The sequence below is a fragment of the Cottoperca gobio genome, chromosome 9 (genome assembly GCF_900634415.1).
Source record: "Cottoperca gobio chromosome 9, fCotGob3.1, whole genome shotgun sequence".
Taxonomy (NCBI): Eukaryota; Metazoa; Chordata; class Actinopteri; order Perciformes; family Bovichtidae; genus Cottoperca; species Cottoperca gobio.
This window is the reverse complement of record NC_041363.1, coordinates 2,272,957-2,298,462: the sequence shown is the minus strand read 5'-3', so window position 1 is coordinate 2,298,462 and position 25,506 is coordinate 2,272,957. Positions and strand designations below refer to the sequence as shown.

The following is a 25,506-nucleotide window of genomic DNA, read 5'->3' as shown; positions in this document are numbered from 1 at the left end:
CGATGTATTTACTGCTCTGAAGGAGGTTTCCACTTCGTCTGTAAAGAGCTGCAGCTCTGTTTCCCGTGTGCTTTGACACGCGACTGGTGATCTCATAGCTGTGAGTTAACCCGCGACATATAATCAACAATTACATCAGTAATCTGGGTTCTGGTTCTCAAGATGTCATGTTGTCCCGCTCTTTACTTCAACTCAAGTACTTGTTAGATGATGAATGAAGGACGCATCTTTGTCTCCTGTAATGTTCTCCGCATAAAGGAGTTCTTCATCTGCGAAATGATCGTGTGTATATGTATTACTCTCCCTGCGTTACTTTCAATTCTTGAAGAAGACTTTTGCATGTTTCCACCGTGAACAAAGAACAAAGAACAAAGAAAACGCAGAAGTTTTGAATGAATTGAAGTTAATGGGGGGCCGCGCTGCACACGAGCACAACCACATCAAGACATCCGTTTACTGTCACACAACTCGTGCAGAATATTCCACGTCTCGTCCAGTTCATCGTGTTTTCTTATTCTTCCTTTATGAAGGTATTGAAGGTAACACGGGTGATATATACAAAAGGTCACGTCATGGGTGAAACACTGGATTATAATAAAAGGTATCTTGAGAGAGCTGAAATAAGAATGTCTTGTGTTTTCTTAACTTGGTGCCGCTGTATCTTCACAGCATCAGCTGGATCGTGCTGATTATAGGAATTAAGTGTAAGATCTTCCCATTTATCCTCGACTGCAACCCTGCGTGCAAACCCAGGAAGAGTGGGCTGCTCCGATGCACTGCACCTGTATCTGTAGTTATAGAAGAACTATTTTATCAAAGACACCCCAAGGACTTGAAAACATCACGTCCTGTAAGTCCTCATGGGATTTCAGGTGACATATTAATGTATAACGCCGCCAACAATCGCCTCACTCAATCATTAACTGTATATAAGGACTTAACCCTTGCACTGTTGCGAGGCTTCATCTCTAATTTATGACTTTAAGCAGATGTTTGTGTCCGTGTGTCCGTGTGTCCTGCTACGCTGCTCATGTGTGCCGGGGAACATGACTGGATCAATACCCTGCATGGCACCACCAGTTTGGAATGGTGGCTTGTTGGCATCGTTGGTGGTTTCAGTGTGTGATGTCGGAGGGAGGTTGTCGGCCGCCTGATGCCGCAGTTAATAAAAAATGAATGGAACGAGAGAAGGGGGGAGGAGCCCTCAGCTGTTGCTGGAGCTCTTTAACTCTCACCTCTCTGGTGGCCGCTCCGCCGCTCCCACCGAGAACTTCATACAATCCTGAATCCCACTGCTGCCCGACGCTGCCAGGTTTTATGTAACACAACGCCACAGCTGTTGGACTTTCATCACACGCTATTGGAGCGCGCACATGAAAATATTGATTTCTGAAACAACGGTGAACGCATGAATGTGAAAGGCTGATGTCTCAGTGGAGGATTGGGCTGATAATAATGTAACATAAAGTGATGATTGTTGTTTATAATCCATTAATCTGCAGATTATTTTCTAGATTAATTCTATAAATGTCAGAAAATAGTGAAAACTCTCCATCCCAGTTTCTAATAGTCCAAGGTCTTTACAGGTGTCGTTGTGTCGGTCCCAACCCCGAAGATATTCACTTTAAGTTGATTATAAAACAGGAAACCAGCAGGAAGTCTCCCTGAGAGGCTGGAAACGACCATTATGTGTCTGTCGATGAATCCTTGCAGCTCCAATGTAGAGAAATGAAAAGCATGGCGAACAAGTGGCACAACATTCTTTCATTTGAAGGATTAAAGATACGTTAGGACCTTGATTGTACATCAACATGATTTAAGGTATGTGAAGCGCTTCATGGCTTCATGGCACAGTCGTGTACTGGCCCTTTAAGCCCGGCTCCGCCTGACTTGAACATATGGGAAGCTAATCTTAGCCCAAGTCCTGAGAGAGACGAGGCTGGCAGCCGGCCACCGTGAGAGCCGACGAAGGTTTCTCCTGTTTTCTCTCTCAGCTATTTAAAACCCTTAATATTGTCTCCAAACAGCCCCCACATTGGAAATTGCTCTGAACTGAGTTCTGTTAATATTTACATCCCATTAGGTTTGACCTCTCTCTCGTTATTCACAGAGGCTCCTCTCTATGTCTCAGCCCCACAAACATATTCTATATATTGATTACATTCTTCTTCTCTTCGGGCCTCAGACCTTCAGGCACAAAGCGCTTTAAAAACAGCGCCCCCTCCTCCTCCTCCTCGTTATTGTTCAGTGGCTCCACCCTGCCCAACAGCCCCCCACCCTCCACCTCTTTTCATGTTTTCTCTCTCTCCTCCCTCCTGCCCAAACCACTCCTCCATTTCTCTTTGTGAGCAGAGCTGAAGAGGGGTAAAGGGGGGGAGGTGGGTTTGGCCTTCCCCAGCTGGGCTATACGTGCCGTATTGCACGTGCCGAAAGTCAGGAGGTATGACTCAGACTGGATACTCAGCACTACGATCTACACCCAAACCTGAACCAAACACCATCCTGCCTGGGAGCGTGTTGGGGGTGGAGTCAGGGGGGGGGGGGGCAATGAGAGGAAAGACAAAGAGATAGAAACAGACAGATGCAAGGTGGAAATAACAAGGAGAAGCCTAACATATGAACAATATGTTCACAGCGCTCTGCTTTACATTGAAGTCACAACGTGCAGAAACGTGCAGAGACTCTCAGACGCCCGAAACAAGAAGATCTCGTGTCGTCTAAACATCTCTATATATATCTATATCATGATATCTATATCTTAGATATGAAGAAACCTACTGTATATCGGGATAGAAGTATCTAATATCAAATATCTAAAGTAAATAATTTCACTATCTGTAAAACTTTCATGAAATGATTGAAAGTGTTGTTCGTAGAAAAACATCCTAATAAACGTATAATAAAAAGAGATGTCTGATTGATATCAGTCTTATCGCTGTGAGCAGGCGGAAAGACTGTGTTTCTTCTGCTCTGTTAAATATTTGCAGCTTGGCTCTGCAGCCTCTCGTCCTGCCCACCATTAAACCCAGTGACCCTCGCTGAACAATCCAATACTGTACGCATACTAGCATGTATGTGTGTGGAGAGAGGAAATCATTAAAGTGTGTGCCTCTGCATTTGTTTAGTGTCTGTGCCTCTGTGTGTATGTGATGAGAAACAGCCGTGTGTGTGTGTGTGTGTGTGTGTGTGTGTGTGTGTGTGTGTGTGTGTGTGTGTGTGTGTGATCTGGGGGGCAGGAAGAGAAAGAAAGTGAAAGAGGGGGAAGGAGAAAGAAAGTCAGAGTGTGTCAGATTAGATGACCTTGATGCCATTAGACTGCAGGGCAATGTGGGGTGGGGGTGTATGGAGGTAGATGGGTGGCGTCAGCTGACAGGAAGAGATGGGGGGGGGTGCATCATGTCATGACCGTGATGCTCATGTGAGTGGTTTAACCCTAAATGGCACAAATCCTCCCACTGATGAGGCGATGAAGCTGCAGAAATACGGAAATCACAACAATTCTGGGAAAGATTATTCACCCGTGAAACAGAATAAATTGTTCTCTTTTGGCTTTCATGTGTTTCATACACACAGACCTCCCACTACACCCGTGTGCTGCTGATCTTTTAAATAAGCTTGTTTCGGTGCGTGAGGGGTTTTATGTCAGGACTTTGTTGAGAAGGAAACAGAAGAAAGATGACTCAGGATTACTCATATGCAAGCCGACCCAGCACACAGGGCCGAGGGTGGATTTCTCGTGTCAGTCATCACTCCTACTAGCAAGACCTTTCCTCTGCGCTGCTGAGAAACAGAGAGCGAGAGACAGAGAAGTGAGAGAGATGGAGAGAGGAAGACACGAGGGCGTGAAACAATTTATTTGGACGATAATCTGACTAGATTGTGAGATGATCGATGTGAGAATCTTTTGTACCTTCCTCTCTATCGATGCCGGGTTACAGCAGGCTTACTGTAAGTAACATTCAGTTCCACTACTTCAAAGTTAAGATACTCAAATGTTGTTGTGAGTCGTGTAAAGGGTTAGCCTGTTATCTAGATGAGGAGTAACCCTTTGTGCTCTGGAGGTGAGTTCAGGACAGCTTTCTCTTGGACAAACCTGAATGGCAGAACGGTGGTGACTTGGATCTTAAAGCATACTTTTCCTTCTCTGTCATCACTTATCTGAAGTCCATTATCCATTCTGTTGTCATGGTTGAGGTAGACGGCAGAAAGGTTTCACCTGAAGTGACCCCGGCTGCTGTTTCAGGAGTCTTACTGTACCTTCTCTCATGTGCTCTGCATCAACAGTTTGATGTTTGATGCATCACTCTGCAGGAGATTCCTTCTTCTTCGCTGATGTTCAGGTCAAATCGTACTTTCTTTGTTTTACTCAGCGTTGTACGTGGACACACTCACTCACAGCTCTGCTGCAGGTCACGTTCAGCTTGTGTGTGACCGTGTTATATCCACGTGGTGCCGTTCATTTATAGCACGGTTCATATTACGTGTTGTTGTGATGACTGTGAGCTCTCTTTTAGTCCGACGGCTGTAACTAGGTCTGCGTGACTGACAAAAATCATTATCATGATTATTTTTGCTCAATATTGAGATTTTAGGATAGTTGGAAACATCATGGATTTCTTAAACCTTAAAACAAAACACAAATAATATATAATTTCTATAAAATAATTGATAAAACAGTTATGATATATGAAAACTAAACATAAAGTTATTTAATATATAAAATGCTGAAGGCTCCTAAATATAAATGTAACAATCTGGTGAACTATATTCAACATATTGCAGTCGGTAACTCGGTGCTTTGTAGGAATGGAAGTTGTGATGCAGGGGTTAAGTCGAGTCTTGAAATGCTGTGTCACTGCAGCCGGGGGAGTGAGCGAGCACAAGTGAGTCGGGTGAATGACATTTTCAAGTGTCTGTTGGTGTGTGTGGTGGGTGATAGCAGAGAGTGGGCATGTGCCAGATGAAACGTGTGCCCACCCAGCGGTGGAGTCAAGCGCCCGGGTGGGAGACACTCATGATGATGACGACGATGACGGTGCAGCTACGTCATCGCCACATGTGTTTCCTACCTCTCTTGCTCATTGCTCTCCCTCTCGCTCATTGGCACTCCCTGGTCACATGACCTAATGCTCTACTTCTCTTCTCCTTTCCTTAGACAGCTTAGGCTGCGCTGTGTTTCTCTTTGGGATTGACGCTCATCTGTGTGTGTGTGTGTGTGTGTGTGTGTGTGTATTCGAATATGTGTGGCAACAGAGAGACGGACAGTGTGCAATCTACAGGGCCAGAGAGCGGCTGCGTCACAAAGTGTTGGAACGGTAAAGCAATAAGCTATGCAAGAAGGAGAAAAGGCTCAGGAAACAAAACAGAGAAGCAAATGGAGAGAGGCAGGCAGAGATCAAGAACAAACAGGCGAAAGGCAAAGTGAGAGAAGCAGGGAAAGGCTACTGAAGTTGATCCAGACATAGCGCAGTGTTGCCAGTTACAAGCTCAGTAATATAAGAGAAAAATACTACGCAGGAGCCGACAGCGATCTACATGGGGAAGACGGCCATGTTTCCGCCCCTCCTCCTCCTCCCGGGTTTAATCTGCTCCAAAACTCCAGCAATGTTCGACAGGAGAGAGAAGACGCCACAAGGCCGGTCAGCCAGCGAGTGTGCGAGACGAAACATCCAGGGATCATAACGAGAGAGATGATGATGATAAAGGCAAAGACACCAAGGCAACACAATGGTGAGGAGAGAATAACAAGAGCACGGTATCTGGCGGACAGGAGAGGACACGGGTCCTCAGCGAACTGCGATGGTTGCTGTCTTCGTCCTCTTTCTGTTTGTGCGCTCGTCTTCTTCCTCGTCGTCGCTCTTTTAACAGAATCACATAATAACTGAGCGACTCCGTTTTCTCCTCAGACGTCCTCGTCGTCTTCCCTCTCCTCAGGTCTTCCGTTCCCTTCTCTCCATCCTGCTACTCTTTCTCGCTGATGTCAAATTGTCATCCGCTGTTCCCTCTCCATCGCCCAGCGTACTCGTCTCACTCTTTTACCTCCGTTGTAATCATGTCGCAATTCCTTTCTTCCATTTATTTTCTCCCCCTGTGCAGACAGCGAGCTGACATTATAGAGTTGAAGAATATCAAGTGGACCTTCATCTTCATCGTCAGAAACCTTCCACCTCCACTGTATGCTTTGGATCTTGGAGGATGGGCCAGCGGCGCCCAACCTTTCCTCTTTCCTGTGCATGCAGCCTTACTAGAGGATGTGTTACCATCAGCCACAGGTGTAAGATTGAAGCTTTTGGTTTTAAGCGAGGAATGGGCAACCGATGGGCAAGAAAATGGAGATGGAAGAACCATCATCGGTGGCTTCTCCTTTGGCCCAGGGCTGAGCTGAAATCTAGACGCTCAAAACATGGAACAAAATCTCCGTAAGGAAAACCAGATACCGTTTAGCAGAAGGCATAAACAAGCATAAACATAACGTTGCTTTTCCTTCGCTGCTTTTTCCTTTTCCTGTTGATGCCGTTGTGAGTTGTGTATTCGCTTGGCAGACGCTGGTTTGCCCCGGCACTCGAAAGCAGAGAAGCTCTGTCATAGCTGAAATTGCCAACAGTGGGCTTTTGTGGATAAACAAAACACACAACATAGCCTTATATGTAACACCATCTAATGCAGTAGTGCTGAAGGGCGTGGAGAGACACAGAGAGGTTTCTCATTGGTAAGAGCTCTGCTGCACTGTGCTGTTTCCTAGGCTGCCACTACTATCCCCCACAGCTCTCTCTGTTTCTGCTCACTGCACACTCCTCCATTCCATCGTACGTGCCCGCTGTGGCTCAGATAATGGCCTCTCGCTCTGCACACACTGAAGAGAGAGAGGAGAGGAGATGGAGGGAGAGGCTGCGCGAGAGGGAGGGGAATGGAGGGAGGGAGAGAGAGAGAGAGAGAGAGAGAGAGAGAGGGGGGAAGGTGGGGGCTGCGAAGAGAAGCCGACTGCATGTGTAGCCGAGAGAAAGAAAGAGGATATTGAAAAAGGGAAGGGAGGAGCAGACAGAGATAATGAGAAAGGAAAAAGGAGAGAACAGAAAGCGTCGGCCATAAGAAGAGGCAAGAGAGAAATGAGAAACGTGTGTGCTGTGTTTGGGGGAGGTGTGTTGTGTGTGTGTGTGTGAGGCTGGCTGTGTGTGAATGCATGCATGTGTATTTCGGCGCTCGCTCTGCCTGTGCACTGCACAGACTGGAAGAAATAAAAAGGAATACAACCCAACAAGCCCGGATTGATTGTGGGCTGCTGTGCCAGCAAGCAAGTCTCATGCTCCTCTCTGTCTTAGCGTCTGCGTTCTGCTCTCCGACCCGCAGCTCAGTCTGGACGTCTCAGACCACGTAAGTATGCGTCGCTGGTCCTCAGCCGGCTTCATATTGTCAGGGTCTCTGTTTCATGTTCCTGCTCGGCACGGCAGCAGAGGAAGAGGTGGGGGAAGAAGGAGCAGGACAAGGGGGGGGGGGGGGGGGAGTTGTGTATCTGGGATTTAGGTTCAGCTGTCTACTCACAAGCTGCACTTAACCCCCTCACAACCGCCACCACTAGTATCTTTACAGGCTTTGTTTCCTCCCTGTAGCTTTAGTTTTTTGCAGCGTCAGTATTAAACAGCTTGCTTTGCTCTCGTCCAGAGCTGTAAAGGTTTGTCTTGTTTAATGAGCTCCTCTGCAACGTCTGAGCCGGTTAGGTGTGTTGATGTTTTCGGATGCACTTTTTGCTGTGTGTGTGTGTGTGTGTGTGTGTGTGTGTGTGTGTGTGTGTGTGTGTGTGTGTGTGTGTGTGACAGTTTGAGAGAAGACAGAGATAAACTCCTGGCGAGAGCTCTGTCACGGTGTAAATATTTGTGAAAGCACGTGGTCTGTTCAGTCTGAGAGGTGCGCTGCATTTCAATCCTGGGCCGGTGACATGTAGACTCACAAAAAATAAGTCAATCAAGGTTAATCAAGGCTCAGGGGATTCAAAGAAGGGTTATTTTGTGTGCAGTGCGGTATTTGTTATCTGTACCAGCAAAGCGGAGTAAAGTCCGTTGGTGTGCAGCTGGAGGTGCTTTAAACCATGTGACTGTGTCTGTGTATGTAACTGTGAGGAAAAGAGGAAAAGAGACAGTGTGACTGATAGTGTGTGATTGTGCGATGTTGCAGTCACTCTGTTTCAACACACTGCAGTTCTCATAACTGCCGTGCATGCACAACCCCCCCCCTCTTCTTCTTTTTCTTCCTCTTTCCCGTCTGATGCCACTGATAGTACAGACATGGGGCCTCTCACGTATTGCATGCCGGCTGTTCACTGCTATCCCCGACACCCCCCACCACCTCTCACCAATACCCCCACCACCCCCTGGGACCCCCCAACAGACACCCGGCGCAGAAGGTGGATTCAAAAGGCCCGAGCATACTGCCTGTCCAGTAATTAGCCACTTCAAAAGGCTTATTTCAATAATATTCAAATGATGTGGAAGCTGGACGTCAGGCTCACTTCTGCTGTCAGACACCGATGGATCTACAAACAGGAACTAGTTCACATCTATGTTGAGGAGTCAGCTGAAGTGTACAGTAAGGTGTTTAGAGTGTGTTGTGTGTTCTCAGTATGCACATAGGTTAAAGAATTTGACACCAAATAGTTTTTACTCAAACAGATACATCGAGAGTCAAAACAGTTGGCGAACAGTGTAATAGTTGACATCTTTGCAGCTCTGCTTCTATCTATGGGGCTACCACAAAAACAATATTTATATAGTGAGTCTGCTATTGTTTATGTGCCGTTAGACATGCTGGAATATACTGTTCAGCCACAACATGAACTCAGTTAATGATTTCTCAGCCTGCCCTTGGATTTACTTGTTTGCTGTTGCTCTCTAGACTCGTTTGATTATAATCTACGACGGGTTAACCTGGAAGAATACAGTTTGCATGTCCAATATTAAGATTCAAGTGAAGCACCAAAGTTTGCTTCAACATATTAATATCATTCAGATTAGTAGTATTTAAACCCCCCCCGGTGTTTCAAGCTGACTACCAAAAATGAGTGCTTTTGAAAAACAGTCCACTTTAGTGTGTTTGCAGTTTTCAGTGTAACTAATGGTAACTGCCCCAGTTCTGAGTCGGAGAGGAAGTGAGATATGTGGCTTCACTGATCGGCTCCTGATAAGTGTAACAAACTGTCTGAGAATCTACTGGAAGATATAAGAAGCAGTCCTTCCCTTATTTGGGACTGACAGTTAGCATGTTTATGAAATACTTCTACATTACGCTGTATACTGGGATTCTTAACCAATACTGCAGTTTTAAAAAAGCATCTGTGACCACCTAGAATACATGTGCAGTAACTTGTTACTTTTCAGTTATAGCAGGTGGTAATACCAGGAGCAGTCAGCTGTTGCTTATATGTTTCTATATTACATTACATTACAGTTCATTGAGCTGACGCTTTTGCCCAAAGCGACGTACAATAAGTGCAAACAATCATGAGGATACAACTCCGAACAGCAGGAATCTTGTAAGTACAATAGCTTCAAATAGGTACAATCGTATCAGTGACCACTGTCTTCAAATAAGCCAAACAAAAGTGCAACATACAGAAACAATAGAATACAAATTCAACTATTAGTTATAAACAAGCCAAACCAATACAAGTGCAACATACAAAGTAGTTAGTTAAAGTACAGTTATTTAGTTTTCTTCAGTGGAAACAGGTGAGTGTTCAGTCTGCAGAAGGTGTGACGACTGTCTTCAGACCTGACATCAACGGGGAGGTCGTTCCACCATGTTGGAGCAGGATAGCAAACAGGCGGTTTTGTTTGAGGGGAATCTGGGTCTAACTCGCAGTGAGGGAGTGGCGAGCCGATTGGTCGACGCAGGGCAAAGTGAACGCGCTGGGGTGTATGGTTCGACCATGGCCTGGATGTAGGAAGGGGCTGATCCATTCACAGCACGGTGGACCAGCACCAGAGTCTTGAAGCAGATTCGAGCCGCCACTGGTAGCCAGTGAAGGGAGCAGAGGAGCAGTGCATTGTGGGAGAACTTGGGTAGATTGAAGACCAGTCGGGCTGCTGCATTCTGGATGAGCTGTAGAGGTCAGATGGCACATGCAGGCAGTCCAGCGAGGAGGGAGTTGCAGTCGTCAAGGTGTGAGATGACAAGAGCCTGGACCAGAACCTGCGTCGCCTTCTGAGTTAGTAGGGGACGTATCCTCCTGATGTTGTACAGAGTATCTGCAGGAGCGGGTTGTTGCAGCGATGTTGGGACCTATTATCACTAATAGGAAAGACAGACATGTGTCTGCAAGCATCTTTTTATTTTTATTTATTTTATTTTACCAGGAATATTCCCATTAAGACTCAGAATATAATTTACAAGGGAGTCCTGACAAAGACAGCAGCTTAACAAGTTTCACATTAATGAACAAAGGCTTAAAACAAGCAGCATGAAAGATTTCATGTGAAATAAATAAATGTATATAGTTAATAATAAACATTTCAGTCAGGTTGTATACATTACAGAAGTACATGAGCCAAAATCCAAAGAACGGCTGCTTTTTTATGTTTCACTGACAGTTGTCAATGTCAACCAGACATTTAAAAACATCCCTTTAGCATCCCTGGACTTTTTTCTGACATCTGCTCAGCCCAATGTTTGCCTTATTTATAGCTCGCTCTGTTTCTGGAAACAGTTCTACCAAATAGTGTAAAACTTGAGAGGTAACATTTTCCCCATCACTCTTTTGCAGCATCCCAGAGGGAGTCTTTGGATGTTATAGTACCTTTGTCCTTTCTCAAATGTTCCCAACAATGTTGGGGTCTTTTGAATAGTGAGGAAAGGTGTTCAAGGCTTGTCTCACACTAGACAGATCATTCTGTCTGCATACAGTTCTCTCGCTCTTTATTACTGTACTTTTACCAAACAGGGTAGTATGATCTGTCTTCAGTTGACTTGTGTCTTGGATGCTTTCTATTGCAGATTATATAAGCATGACATACTAGTACGTAGTAGTATATTCAAGTCGTTTAAGGTTTTGGTATGAATGAAACTGTCTTGGGTTTGTGATAATCTCTCCTGTGCAAACTTTCAGTCACTTAGTTGAGCGGCTGTTTGCAGCTAAATCATTTTTCAGCACTCAACAGATATCAAAAATATATATATAACAGTTGCAATTAAAGCAATAACTCCACATAGACCATAATAACTTTAATAATATCTGGTTTTCTCAATGAAAGCAATCCACATTGTATTATAAGCATGTAGTATATTTCTGTTTACGTGGGACATTTCTTAAACATCTTGATTTGTTTCACGTCCTAATTGTGTTCTTGAAATATAATAATGAGTAAAATGAACAAATCATTATTATTCTCTACTTAAGAACTTTGTAGTTTTTAATAAAGGATGAGAATAAACAGTTCTTGAAAGTCTTTCTTGAACCTCAGAGAAACATTTGAGTATTGTATTTAGTTTTCTCCTCAGTGTGTATTTAATGCCCCACCTCTGCCACACACAAAGTCACAAAGGGTGACATGTTTTCACTCCAACTGCCTACTTTGCATAGCCCAACTGATCTGGAGCACAATGTGCTTTTATAAACAACAGTGAAACTATGACCTGTGACTTCCTTCACAAAACACTATGAAAACACTCGACTGAAGCAATAGTTAATGTCGTTTTCCTTAGCCCTACTGTCATGACCCTGCATCACTGTATGTTCTGTATTAAGTGGAAGGGAAACCCTGGATAAGAGCTGGGGGTGAAGGGAATGGAGTCTGATAATATTTTGATAATTGTTATTTATCATTCTGCCAAGTTATTCCTGGAATACAGAGCAAAAATACCAATTCATTTTATTTAATTACAGCAAAAATTAATCACATGTCGGATGACATGCCTAATGTAGGGTGTATAGTGTTGTATTACATATCAATCCTGGATTTATTGGATTCTTAATATCTCACTAACCTCGCTCCATGTTTGTCTTTCAGACTGTTTGCGAAGTCACTTCAGTGGATGGCCCCAGAAGTGGAGGCCAGATGGAAATTGGGTCACATGACCGCCTCCAGGAAGGCGCGCTGAGCCTGGAACTGGCCAATGGGGTGAATCGCTACCCCAATAATGATGCGACATCTATGGACACAGAGCAGCAGAGGGCAGGGAGCGTGCCTCCAAGGCAGTGCTGGGTGTCAGGACATGGCAAGGTCAGTGACACCCAACAACAGCAACCATGTTGGAACAGCAGCAGTGGTACAACCCATGGGGAACCTGTCCACCACGCAGACATGGAGGATGCCCACAACCTGGTGGCATTTTCTGCTATTGCCGGCTCCTTGCCTCCTTCTTCCTCCTCTTCCTGCCTTGTGCAGCCGAACACTGCCCAGCTGTATGAGAAGTTCACCAATGAGGTGGGTGCTGAGGGGGCTCAGGCCAAACCCTCTGCAGGAGCTCCTGATGGAAGCTGCCAAACTCCAGAAGACCTGAACAGTCTACAGACAGCACTGAGCCAAGCCAAGCATGGAAACAAGCCCCCTAACTGCAACTGTGATGGGCCTGAATGTCCAGACTACCTTGAGTGGCTGGAGAAGAAGATTAAGTTGGCAAACAGTGAGGATCAAGGTGCCTGCAAGATGGCGGATGCTCCCCCAAATTTACAGCCTCACCTACTGCAACCACATTTGCAGCATCACTCTCAGCCCTATCCCCAGATGAATGGTGGCCACCATTTGTCTTCTTCATACCCCCAGCAGCAACAGGGAGGTCAAGGCCCTCACCCAGTCCAAGTGCCCTGCACCAAACCCCCCATACCCTGCTCTCCCCAGGTGCTCTCCATAGCCAAGGAAAAGAACATCAGTCTTCAGACAGCCATCGCCATAGAAGCCCTGACGCAGTTATCTGGAACTGGTCCGCATGCTGCCGGCTCTCCAGTTCAAGTTCCCTACAACAGTAACCTCCATCACCACCAACATACCCATAACCTTCTATCTCAGCCCCCCAATGGCACTAGCTTGATCCCGTCCTCTCCCGGTGCCCACTCATCTTCCTCACGCTCTCAATCTGTCCCTCCAGGACTAGACAATATTCAGCAGGCCCAAGTGTCCTGTGAGCACCACAGGCCCCAATCCCAGGGCCAGCCACCCCATGCTACCACTCTTCCATCCTCTACCTCTCCCTTCCCAGGTCAGGGAAAACATACAGGCTTCAGCCTTAATCCCCAGCAGTGGCAGCAGAACTCAGGCAGAGGTTCTGAACAGAGGAACCCATGGATGTGTGTAAAGTCTGAGCCCCAGTCCCATTACGCTGCTGCACCTCACAGCAGTTCAGACCCCATGTCAGAGCTCAAACAGCTGCTTGGAAACACCAGTGGAAAGTTCAGCAATGCTAATTTCAAGCTTCCCGTCACACAGCAGATCAGCTTGAACCAGAATGGAGGTGTCCTGGTCCAGGACAACCCAGCATTGGCCAGGATAAAGCAAGAACCAGACTCTGGTGAGCACTACCATCACACTGCCTCCATGGGACATTACGGCATGGCTAATGGTCAGCAGCTGGGTCAGCACTACCCTGGCACTCCCCTGTCTCCTGGCCAAGCAGCCATCCGCCACTCCACTCAGGCAGCTCTGCAACAGCACCTTCACTACAAGAGGAACCTCTTCTCTAACCACTCCCCAGGCTTTGGAGCACCAGGCCCTCGTGCTCCTCTGGCTTGTCAAAACTTGAAAAAATGGTGGCCACAGATGGAGGCAGAAGGGTTGCCACATCTGGCCATCAAACAGGAACCCAAGGAACCCAAAAAGAGAAAAAGCAGCCAAGGATCTCCTGTCATAAAAGCTATGAGTGGGATGCTTGCAGTCCCTCCCTTGCCCAAACCCAAGCAGATAGTCATCAAGAAGACCAAGCAGAAAGCCTCCCTGCCAACCTTCCTGCCTCAGAATCAGATCTCTGTACAAAAACCATCAGTCCTCATGATGGACAGAACCGCGGCCCTGGCCAGCCTGCAACAATGTTCTCTCCCCTCTCTGCCCCTCCACAGTAACTCCACTCAGGCTGCTGCTGCAGGCCTCCCCGCCCCAGCCCAATCTCAGGTATCCCTTTTCAACTCCTCAATGACTCCTTTATCCACTGTTTCTGCTTTGTCAGAAAACACTCCAGCCCCCATGGCCCCTCTTCCCCTACCTGTTGCCCATGCTACAGTGGGCAGCCTGGCCCCCAGTAACACCAGCACCACCACACCTGTGACCTCCACATGTCCATCCAGCACCTCACAATTACAGAGTGTCATGAACATAGATCCAAAATATGAAGATCTGATCCGCCAGTTTGAGGCTGAATTTGGTGACTCAGCCTCAGATGCACCTGCCATCCAGCCCATGGAGGACACTGCTACAGCCCCTCAGCCGAGGAATCAGTCCGAGACAAGTCCTCAGGACCTCAGTCACACATCATCTTCCATCCCCCATATGACTCCCTTAATTCGCACCACTCAAACTAGCTCCGCACCTCATCCAGGCGATCAGGAGATTGAAGTCAACAAAGATAAGACAGGGAACCAAAGTGAAGCAACCTTGAATAAGGCAGCCACAGAAAGCCCTATGGGGGATGTCTCTCTGTATCAGGAGGCCATTCCGGACAAGCAGCAGCAGCAGCCCAGTGTGTTAGAGGATACATTCAGCATGCCGTGTACTCCGCTGCCCAAACGCATGAAGATCGAATCCTCGGGTGATATAACAGTAATTTCCACCACATGCTATTCTGAGGAGGACACGCCCACTAAGGACAGTCTGCCTTCATCTCCATCTCTCAGAGGATTCATAGAGTCTCCTCTGCGCTACCTGGACACCCCCACCAAGACCTTGCTAGATACTCCTTCCAAGGATCTACAGGCAGAGTTCCCCACCTGCACCTGTGTGGGTAAGTCAGTGTGATTATGTGTGGTTGTGTGTATTCAGGCAGATGAGCCATGAACACCTTTTTTTGCTCTTTTCAGATAAGTATAGATAATATTATCAATCTAACACATATCACACCACTCCAAACATTACAAATGTATCTCTAAATGGAGATAAGTTGATGTCTGTAAGTACAGTAAATCTGACCAGTGTTAGGTAGTAAAGACTTTTCTCTGAAGTGCCTTATAGCAACAAGCACATTCTGCAGGGAGGACTCTTTTGAGAAACACTTTCTTAATCTGTCAATGGTCAATTTTGGAGCTAAACATTAATGAACCTGCCACTACTTAACAAACTACAGAGGTCCACTATTAGGTTTTCCAACCCCCCTCTGCTTCAGCTTGTCTGGATGCTTGTTGAGAGTGTCTAAGAATGTATGTGTTGCCAGGGTGTGCGGCTGCAACCATCGAGACTGTGACAGTGTGAGGCACTAAAGGCAGTGGGCAGGAACAATAGCAGTGGTGGCAGAAGGAGCCTTTTGTGTTGGTTTGGGTCTGGCAGGCAAGCAGAACAGAGCCTTTGTTAGACAGAAATGTGTTCAGTCCCATAGTTTGGGTTGTACCCTGCTCAGGTTAACAGAGTAGGTGGTCCTACAGTGGAAATCTATGGAAATGGTTAGATCATGTTACATACCACATATTTAAAATAAAATAAGAGGTGGATAAAGTTAGTTCAGACAGATTCGCCATTCGATACACCCACATTATTATAGTGTAAAAGGTTTAGTCTTTATTAAGGCATTAATCAATGAATAAATAAAACAAAAGTTTTTGTTCTCAGAGAAGCAATAAAGAAATGACCACCATTGTATTGCAGTGTTAACTGTCAGGCTATGAAGGGTTAAAAGGAATACTTCACCCCCAAGGTGATCATTTATATGTCAATTACTCACCCTGTTTTACTTTAACTTCTCAAGGAAACCTCGCATGCCTCGCAGGTGAACAAAGAATTCAAAAACAGAGAACAGTCTTGATGAATAGAAGTAAATGGGGGCTGTGTTTAACAACAGCAAAACTATATCCAAACATCCGTTTACAAACTCTCACAACAGTTTAATCCAAGTCTCATTTATCCAGTTGTTGCTCACTACTTCCTAAACACACGCATTTCAAACACTTCCACATAAACAGTCTCACTCTTGTGCAGCCTCTGTTTAAATAGTAAAGCTTTAGTGAACATACATGTTTGTGAAGTAGTGAGCGTACGACTGGATAAATGAGATTATTCTGAGAGTTTGTAAACAGATGTTTATAAAAATATAGTTTTGCTGTTGTTAAACGCAGCATTTACTTCAATTCATTTTTACTTTTCTTTTTCTTTTCTATGTTATTTGATTCTTTGTTTATCGTGGAGGCATGTGAGAAAAACAAAGTTTTCTTCAAGATTTCCAGGTCACACTGGGTTAATAATTGATAAACAAATGACTTGGTGAAGTATTCCTTTAATGCCTGGCAAATGCACTCAGGAGGAGTTGCAGTGAAACACTTGCTCGCTGTGTGTTGATACTGAGAGTAAATACTAGCAGAAAATAAGTCTTCATACTAAAGCTGTCAACTCCCTGTAGCACAGCACTGCACCGTAATGAGACTGTCTCCAACACACACACACACACACACACACACACACACACACACACACACACACACACACACACACACACACACACACGATGTGCACAGTACACACCCAAGCAAGGATTTAGCGACTCCTCCACTTCCTGCCCTGAGCCACGCCCTGGTGCCTCCCTGCACCACCAGGGGAATGTGACCTCATATAGCCTCTGGACCACAGACACACACAACACTGCCTGCATGTCCTCACTTGAGATAATCAGCTGATAGTGTAGAGCTTTTACATTTAGAGTATTTAGCTGGTTTGTATCCAGAGTGTATGATAAAGTGTTGTGTACAAAAGCAAGAGCAATGCAATGTCCATCAGAGACATTTGATGTAGAGCTGCAAAGATTAATCCATTGGTTCTCTAATATTTTATTCATCTCCAACCTTTTGATAATATAATATATGACTGTTTTGAGTCATTTAAGTTAAAATTGTCAAAACTCTCTGATTCCAGCTTCTTAAATGTGAATGATGAAAAATATATATTAGTTAGTTGCAGCTCTATATGTGGAACACATTCAGCTGCACAGTGTCACATACAAAGTCATAGCACATGGTTAAAGATCAAATACTTCCACACACACACACACACACACACACACACACACACACACACACACACACACACACGCTCATACTACACAACATAAACACGCACGTATGTACACAGCACTCACACACACACACACCCTTACTCCCTCACAATAACACTCACACAAAGTCATTCATCACTACATCAAAAAGCTTCTGCTTTACAAAGTGTCCCCACACACACACACACACACACACCACACCCTGCAGTCACTGTGTGTGTGTGTGTGAACTAGATGTTGCAATCAGTCTCATGCTTCTCATAGATGATTGATCTTCAGCTTCAAAGAGGATGTCTTTGAGTTTGTCCATGAATACATCAAACACACCTTTGATTTTCTGTAACAACTGAGATTTGATTATAAGACACTTTACTTACTTTACTTTACTGAAGGCAAAAGACTTTTACTGTTAAATACTTTCAACTTGAGTGAGGCATTCGCTCACATTGGCTTCACACACTCTATCCAGGCTCTAGTAAATTAGGATTAGAGGCGGAGAAGTTATTTATTTGATGAATGTGATGTGAAAACACATTTATAAAGCATGTAGTCGCCATTTTGTCCTCAAACAAACACAAAACACTCAAAATCATAAGGCCTTGAGGCACCTAAATATTGATTCTTACACGTGGAATATGTGTCAGATGTTGTCGAGGCAGGCATGATGTTTTCAAACAAACAAAGTAGAATGACCTCCGAGCCTCTCGTGACCTGCTAATCATCATGTGCCCTTCTATACGCGTCTGCTCTTATATGTAGATTCACCTGGTGGCTCAAGCTGCACAATACCTTCAAAACAAAAGCATTAATAAGAATTAGAATGAATTAAAATGATGAAACTAATGTTATAATCTAACTAATTCAGCTGTTCTTCAAACAAATCAGCAACAAAATAAAGTAGAAGGGCACTCGGAGAGCGCACACCTCCACCAATGTTAACGAACATTTAAAATAATTGATCTGCCCCATGATTTTAATAGTTCTTCCTCGGCCCATGCTGCACCCTTCCACCAAATGTCATGAAAATAGGGCCAGTATGTTTTCCGTGGTGTCGTTTACGGGAAATATCCACCAAAAACAGAATGAAACTGTCTAAACGTTAGATAAGGAAGTTGATAATGAATCATAAAGTAGTATAAATGCAGTATTAATACATAATAATCAATCAAGAACGATACGTTATCGTGGCTCATGGCACAAGCTTTGCATAGAAATGTCAAAAGGGGACAGTAGAACATTAATCAATCAACATAAACATTAAACAATATTATATGTGTTATTTTGACAGCCCTAATTATAAAACAAACATTATGATGGCAGATTGTGATCTGTTGGGTGAGCATTCGTGTCCCTCTACGTGCTGCTCTCTCACCTCTGTTTCTCTTTCTAGAACAAATCCTGGAGAAGGATGAAGGGCCTTACTACAATCACCTGGGATCTGGACCGACTGTGGCCTCCATACGAGACCTGATGGAGACACGGTGAGTCTTTCCCTCTTATCCTCGTCCTCCTACATGCTCTTCTCTGCCTCTCCCTCCACCTTCCTCCCCTCCTCCTCACATTTTGTCCTTAGGGAATTCATGACCCAGAATCCAGTAAGAGAAACAGGAAATATCAGCATCATCAGAATATCAGAGGCAAGAAGCAGAAGGGGAGCAGCAGGTGACAGCACGAGAAGAATGAGAATCAAATAGAGAGGAAGACAGACGGGAGGGAGGAAAGGGGAGAGAAATGAAAAAGTATGATAGACATGGTGCATCTTTTGTGCACTAATATTAAGTTATTTATATTGTGTAGCAGTTATAATAAAGGCAAAGCTGAATTCACTTTGTAACCTCAAATTAAACAAATACTCTCTAGAAAGTAAAAATCTATGTTTGTATAAACGAGGCAACAGATGACATTTCACCCGTGTCAAAGCGATGCATCTGCAGACTGGGTGATGGGAAGGCAGGCTGAGATCTTCATACAGTAGGATTAGTATTTATTCAAAGCTGCCCAGCTGCTCATTTTAATAAGCAAAGTGCAGCTTCTCTAAATCCATCAGTGTCGTGCTGTCCAAACACAACACTGATCAGACATGAGCACACCCCTTTGTAAGGGTGACTGAATGAACCAATATTTCACCCACAAGATGACCTTTAGTGTATAAATTACTCTGACCCTGTGTTTCCTTGCATTCTTGAAGAAAACTTTGTCTCCGCAGTGAACGAACGTATCAAAACATCTGTTTACAAACTCTCACACAACCCGTGCAGTTTAATCCACGTCTCATGTATCCAGTCGTTGCTCAACACTCAACCTATTAACACTTTAAACACTGGATAACGACTGGATGAATGAACTCATTTACTGAACATTGTACTGAGTTCTTCCCCGTCGTGAGTCCCTGGAGAGCAGAGTGAGCGAGGGGGGGGTGAGAGGCTGAAGACCAATGACATAAGAAGTTAAGGCCCCAATGTCCCTAGCTGACCTTTGACCCAGCTCTAACCCCAGGCAGGCCCCCCCTGTGAGGACAGAGCCCACTCTCTGAGCCTCTGGGAGATTCCTATTCAGCAGGAGTCCCTTGTGCTCACTGTCACATCGAATCTGCTCACAATGGCAGGTATCAAGCAGGCAGGAGGACTGATATACACCGTGAGCACACCTCTGACAAGTTCTGATCTAACCCTAACCTCTACAAGTACAAGAAACACAAACATCAGAGCTAAAGTATGTATCGAGCCTAACCTTAAAAGAGTCAATGAAGGGGGGTGTTGTTGCTCCATGAAACTGTTCACAACAAGGTCTGTGGATTATCTTCAGTAACCGGGTCAGGATTTGTGGAAAGAAACATTGCTGTTGAGTTTGTAAATGTATTTGTGTGTCGCTGTGAGCATCACAAGCGCTCTACTTCCATTCTGTTGGAGAGAAGTCAGACATCTCTGCAGCCGGCCGCTCACACCAAAACAATCAGATAAGATGCAAATACACATTTTACCTTTAAGTGCTCTCAACACGCCATTATTTGCTCAGGTGTTCACAGACAGAAATAGATTTTGTGTGTACACTAAATAAGCTCCTGCATGTGGACACAAACACAGAATCATCTCCAGGACGAGCAGCAGGTCGCATGAAACATAAGAAAGCCTCTTGATGACAAATAGAAATAAACTGGATTATTTCTGCAGCGAATACGAGCGATGCATCGATCACATGTCCGACCTGCCGTTCAGTCTGAATGTATTTCAGATGTTCTGTCTTTCCAAGAACTATAATTGACATCATATGCAAAACAATTAATGGAAAATTGAAATCCATCCATCCATCCATCGTCTACCTCTTATCCGGGTCGGGTCGCGGGGGCAGCAGCTCCAGTAGTGAACCCCAATCTTCCCTTCTCCGGGCCACATCCTCCAGCTCCGACTGGGGGATCCTGAGGCGTTCCCAGTGAGGAGATATAATCTCTCCACCGAGTCCTGGGTCTTCCCCGGGGTCTCCTCCCAGCTGGACATGCCTGGAACACCTCCCTAGGGAGGCGCCCAGGTGGCTCCTTACTAGATGAACCACCTCATCTGGATCCTTTGTGGCTCATTTTTACAGCTACAGTTTTAAGAATGTATATATTATATATACATAAGACATATTGACTTGCAGCTTTATGTCTTTTTCACTCTCGCTGAAGAACTTACACACCGACCTGCATGTTGTGTGTGTGTGACAATTATCTGATGAAGAATATATCAATTCTTAAAACTAACTGTAACAATCTAAAAATACATATAAAGATCCATGAATGTAGACGAGCTTTGCAGGTCTTTGTAGTGGTGGTGGGTAATGGTGAATACAGACACAGAACACACATTGCTGGTCAACTGTTGGGTCTAGTGTTTGTTGTGTGTGTGCAACTGTCAACAGAACATGTGCGGCCACAAGAGATGATGCAAAGTGTCTGAAATAGGGCTTCAAATATCGATTATTATCTGCATCGATTTATCGTTTGCTAATACAATAGTGAACAATTGTGTTCCCAGTGTCTCAGAGTCCAAAGGGATGTCTTTAAATGTCAAAAGATACTCAGTTTAACATGATGTGACAGGAAATCTTTATATCTGATATATATCTAACCCTAACCTGTTATCAAATGAGTTGCAGCTGTGGATGAACTAAATATTTTCTCCTCCTGTGTAGGTATGGCGAGAAGGGGCAGGCCATCCGGATTGAGAAGGTGTTGTACACAGGCAGAGAGGGAAAGAGCTCACGAGGATGTCCTATTGCTAAATGGGTACGTAGCATCATGTGTTTGAGTACTTAACTTTTAGCATACGTGACTGGAATAAGAAGCAATCGTCTTGGGAGACTTGGTATTGTCTCTTCTTTTTACCTTTATAGAGATTACAGTGTGTGTGTGTGTGTGTGTGTGTGTGTGTGTGTGTGTGTGTGTGTGTGTGTGTGTGTGTGTGTGTGTGTGTGTGTGTGTATATAATGAGGGTTCCTGGGGAGACAATGTAGCCAAGTTTGTCTCCCACAGTGAGTAAATACGTAGGAGGTCTCAACTGCACCTCTCGTGTCACCCCTGACACATCCTGCTAATGACTTTATGGATTCAAAACAGCCATCCTACTGGGGGGGGGGGGGGGGGTTGGAGACGGAGGGGGGGGGGGGGGTGTGTGGGTGTTGGAGACGGAGAGAGAGAGGGGGGAGGGAGTGTAGAGATAGTACAAGTGAAAGATAGCAGGCTTGCACATATCAATTGCCATTTATCTTTTCTAGTAGAAAGAACTTGTGAGGATATTAAAGGCATAGTTTGGATAGTTTGAAGTGGTGTGAGGAGTCAGTGTGTTATCTACAGTACACGGTGGGCCACACACCCCAGCAGAGAAGCTAAGCATATATAGAATATGTTCACCGCTTTACCTTGCTGTCAGACAGTCTATGTTTCCGACGGGTAACTGAAGCCGTTCTCTGTGCTCTCTTCAAAGCCACCAGACTCCATTGAAAATAACAGTCATTTTACCTCGGAGAACGAGGGAGTTGCTGATCTACGGCTTTCTCAATCGATTAGTTTGTTTGTGTTATTGTGTGACTTTGGTGAATCCTAACTAACGCTTTTAAATATCAAATATATTACTGTTATTTTCAATGGAGTCTGGTGGTTTTTGACAAGAACATAAATAATGGCTTCAGTTTCCCATCTGCCACCTGACAGCAAGCAGTGAAAATACTATAAATATAGCGTACACTTTAACTTTAGGTCTTTTTTATATGTCTAAAATACACTTTACTGCTGCCCCATCTACAGCAGGACATTGCTTAGCTTCTCTGCTGGTACTCCTGGATATTCATATTCTTTGTCCACTAGCTTATTTTCATAGTATGAGACTCTCCAGCTAAATGTATTTGAACGATAGCATCCTAAGCAGATTTAGGATTGGTATCCAGGCACCACAGCAGGTACAGGTATCAAATGTCCTTTCAAAAAGCATCATCATCAACTGTTTCTCATTGTGCCTCTCGAAAGCATTCGACAACTAAAGGTGACAAATGTTTGTCACTAACAAATCCAGTAAATATAGAATTTGACAATGGAAGGTTTTGCAGCATGTCAGTTAGTTGTGAATATTAAAATGAAGAGTTAAGGTGTTGCTGGTGCCTAACGTCCCCTGAGTTAAAGCTAAAATAACGATAAACTTGTGTTTCCTGTCAGGTGATCCGTCGTGGCAGCGAGACAGAGAAGCTGCTGTGTCTGGTGCGTCAGCGTGCAGGACACCACTGTGCCAACGCTGTCATCATCATCCTCATTATGGCCTGGGAAGGCGTCCCGAAGCCCCTGGCTGACAAGCTGTACCGCGAGCTAAGTGGCACCCTCACCCAATACGGCAACCCCACCAGCCGACGCTGTGGCCTCAATGATGAGTGAGTGATGGGTGCTCTTTGACACCGAGGCTTTACGACATACATGTTTGTGAATGTGCAGAGAGCATGCGGGTTGTGTGTGTTTCAGTATTATATTGCATTGCTGTGTCTTCACTGCATCTGCACAACTATTGTATCTCAAGTCATCTTTCAGGACTTTCTACCTGTGACACCAGTGAAGGTGTCTGCACAAAAAGAAACGTTGATTTGTGCACATTGTGCATTGCATACACCACAACGCCCCCCCCCAATCAGTCATGAATGCATGTTGACACACCTTTGTTTAACCTGGTTAGACAAAGTCAACATTCACCATCTGTTAGACATTCGTATTCCTCTGTGTTATATACTGTAAACTATATTATCTTGTTTACTATGTGAGTAGGTCTATCTCTCTGTGCTACACATATAAACATGGAGGATACAGTAAAATAATACTTGTTTTTGGAGACTTATAAGAGAGCTTGTTAAATAGATAAAGTGATCAGTGCAATGTTATATATGATTGCATTTGCACTACTGATATTGCCCAAATTTCCTCATAGACATTTCTCTCTGCCCAGTTTACATATAGTGTACACATGATGTTAAGCATGCACAGGTTACACATCATTCACACATGAAGCTGAGAGCGTGCTCACTGTCTCCCCCTGCAGTCGGACCTGTGCGTGTCAAGGCAAAGACAGTGAATCCTGTGGCGCTTCCTTCTCCTTTGGCTGCTCCTGGAGTATGTACTTTAATGGCTGTAAGTACGCCCGAAGCAAAACGCCGCGCAAGTTCAGGCTACAAGGAGATCGCCCTGAAGAGGTACTAATCACACGAAAGCCACTCGTTGTAAAGCAGATCATCACGTTTGTAATCTTGAGTTATATATCTCTGTGGCTATGTTTGTGCTCTTCAGGAGGATAAACTCGGGGATAACTTGCAGCATCTGGCAACTGAGGTGGCTCCTTTGTACAAGCAGCTGGCCCCGCAGGCCTACAGCAACCAGGTTGGTTGTGAATTCAAATAACAAGGATGTAGTGGTACACGAAAGTCCCGCTTCGGTTCTGTGAGAGTTTGTACAGCATGTTCATTTTATTACAGGTCATTTAGCAGACGCTCTTATCCAGAGCGACTTACAGTGAACTAAGTACAGGGACAGTCTCCCTGGAGCAACTCAGGGTTAAGTACCTTGCTCAGGGGTACAATGCCTGGTATTGAACTCCCGACCTTCTCGTGTTTTGTTTGGAAGGCGTACCACTAGGCCACTAGGCCATCACTACCCGTTCATTTACTTTGAACAAACAGTAGTGGAAGTGTCAAAGACAAGACAACATTTATCCCAGTGGCAACTTCAATAAGGAACATTTAAACACTGATGTTTTATTACGCTGAACAAACACTTTCCATAAAGGCAACAGGACACAAAATGAGCTGCAACGATTAGAAGAGCAACAGAAAATAACAGAATATATTTAAACATTCAAAACACACAAACATGTATCATCCTGCTGATCTGGGTGATGCCTTCGAATGTCGTTAGCATGTTGGATGTTTCCACTTTTCCACTTGTTTACACGAAGACTGAGAAACAGAAAAGAATCCACTGACTTAAACTCTGACTAAGTTATGTTTACAATATGATGTGCTGTGTGTATCGTGGATAAATGTCAGGATATAAAGTGATCTCTCTCCTCTTCCTCAGTGCCAGACGGAGGCGAAGGCTCCGGACTGCAGGCTGGGCTTGAAGGAAGGCCGGCCGTTCTCTGGAGTCACTGCTTGCATGGACTTCTGTGCCCACGCTCACAAGGACCAGCACAACCTCTACAATGGCTGCACAGTGGTAAGATCACGTGCTCTTTTAATTATTATTAATTAAAGATATGTTGTTTTTCTGTGTGAATAAGTCAAATAGAAAGCGGTGTTGTGTTTTGTTTTCATCTCCTCATCCTCTCATCCTCTCTCTCTCTCTCTCTCTCTCTCTCTCTCAGGTGTGTACTTTGACTAAGGAGGACAACCGCTCAGTGAAGGAGATCCCTGAGGATGAGCAGCTCCACGTGTTGCCTCTTTACAGGATCTCCCAGACTGATGAGTTTGGCAGTGAGGAGGCCCAGCGTCTCAAAATGCAGACGGGAGCCATCCACGTGCTTCAGGCTTTCCCCCGTGAGGTACGCAAGTTGCCCGAACCTGCCAAGTCGTGCCGACAGCGCAGACTGGAGGCCAAGAAGGCCAACTCTGAGAAGAAGAAGAACAAACTCTTGCAGCAGGCAGGGGAGACGCCAGAGAAGACAGTGGTGAAGGCCGAGGTCTGCGTCACCGGGTCCCCTCAATCTCAAGACAACAAAGGTCAGTCGTTTGTTTTTGAGTAACTGTTCTTTGATTGTTTCCAACAAATGTACAGTAGAGCTGTATCTATACGGCACACAAAGAGAGGACACTGAGTAATATTCATTAAACACAATT

At 44.9% G+C, this 25,506-nt stretch overlaps 1 protein-coding gene across 5 annotated transcripts in view; it reads left to right on the top strand.

Moving 5' to 3' along the window:
* The window catches only part of tet3 (tet methylcytosine dioxygenase 3), a 37,923-nt gene that overhangs the window by 4,786 nt on the left and 7,631 nt on the right, over positions 1-25,506 (top strand). The window contains exons 1-10 of one of the 5 annotated variants that reach the window (XM_029440661.1): positions 6,932-7,371; positions 8,273-8,580; positions 11,997-14,916; positions 18,557-18,647; positions 21,337-21,430; positions 22,853-23,061; positions 23,718-23,868; positions 23,963-24,052; positions 24,749-24,886; positions 25,035-25,389. In XM_029440661.1, coding sequence (XP_029296521.1) covers positions 8,554-8,580; positions 11,997-14,916; positions 18,557-18,647; positions 21,337-21,430; positions 22,853-23,061; positions 23,718-23,868; positions 23,963-24,052; positions 24,749-24,886; positions 25,035-25,389 — 4,075 coding nt within the window. In that variant the 5' untranslated portion in view covers positions 6,932-7,371; positions 8,273-8,553. Of the gene's footprint in view, positions 1-3,471; positions 3,949-6,931; positions 7,372-8,272; positions 8,581-11,996; positions 14,917-18,556; positions 18,648-21,336; positions 21,431-22,852; positions 23,062-23,717; positions 23,869-23,962; positions 24,053-24,748; positions 24,887-25,034; positions 25,390-25,506 lie in introns of those variants that run through there. The other 4 variants (XM_029440660.1, XM_029440662.1, XM_029440664.1 and 1 more) reach the window with 4 other exon arrangements.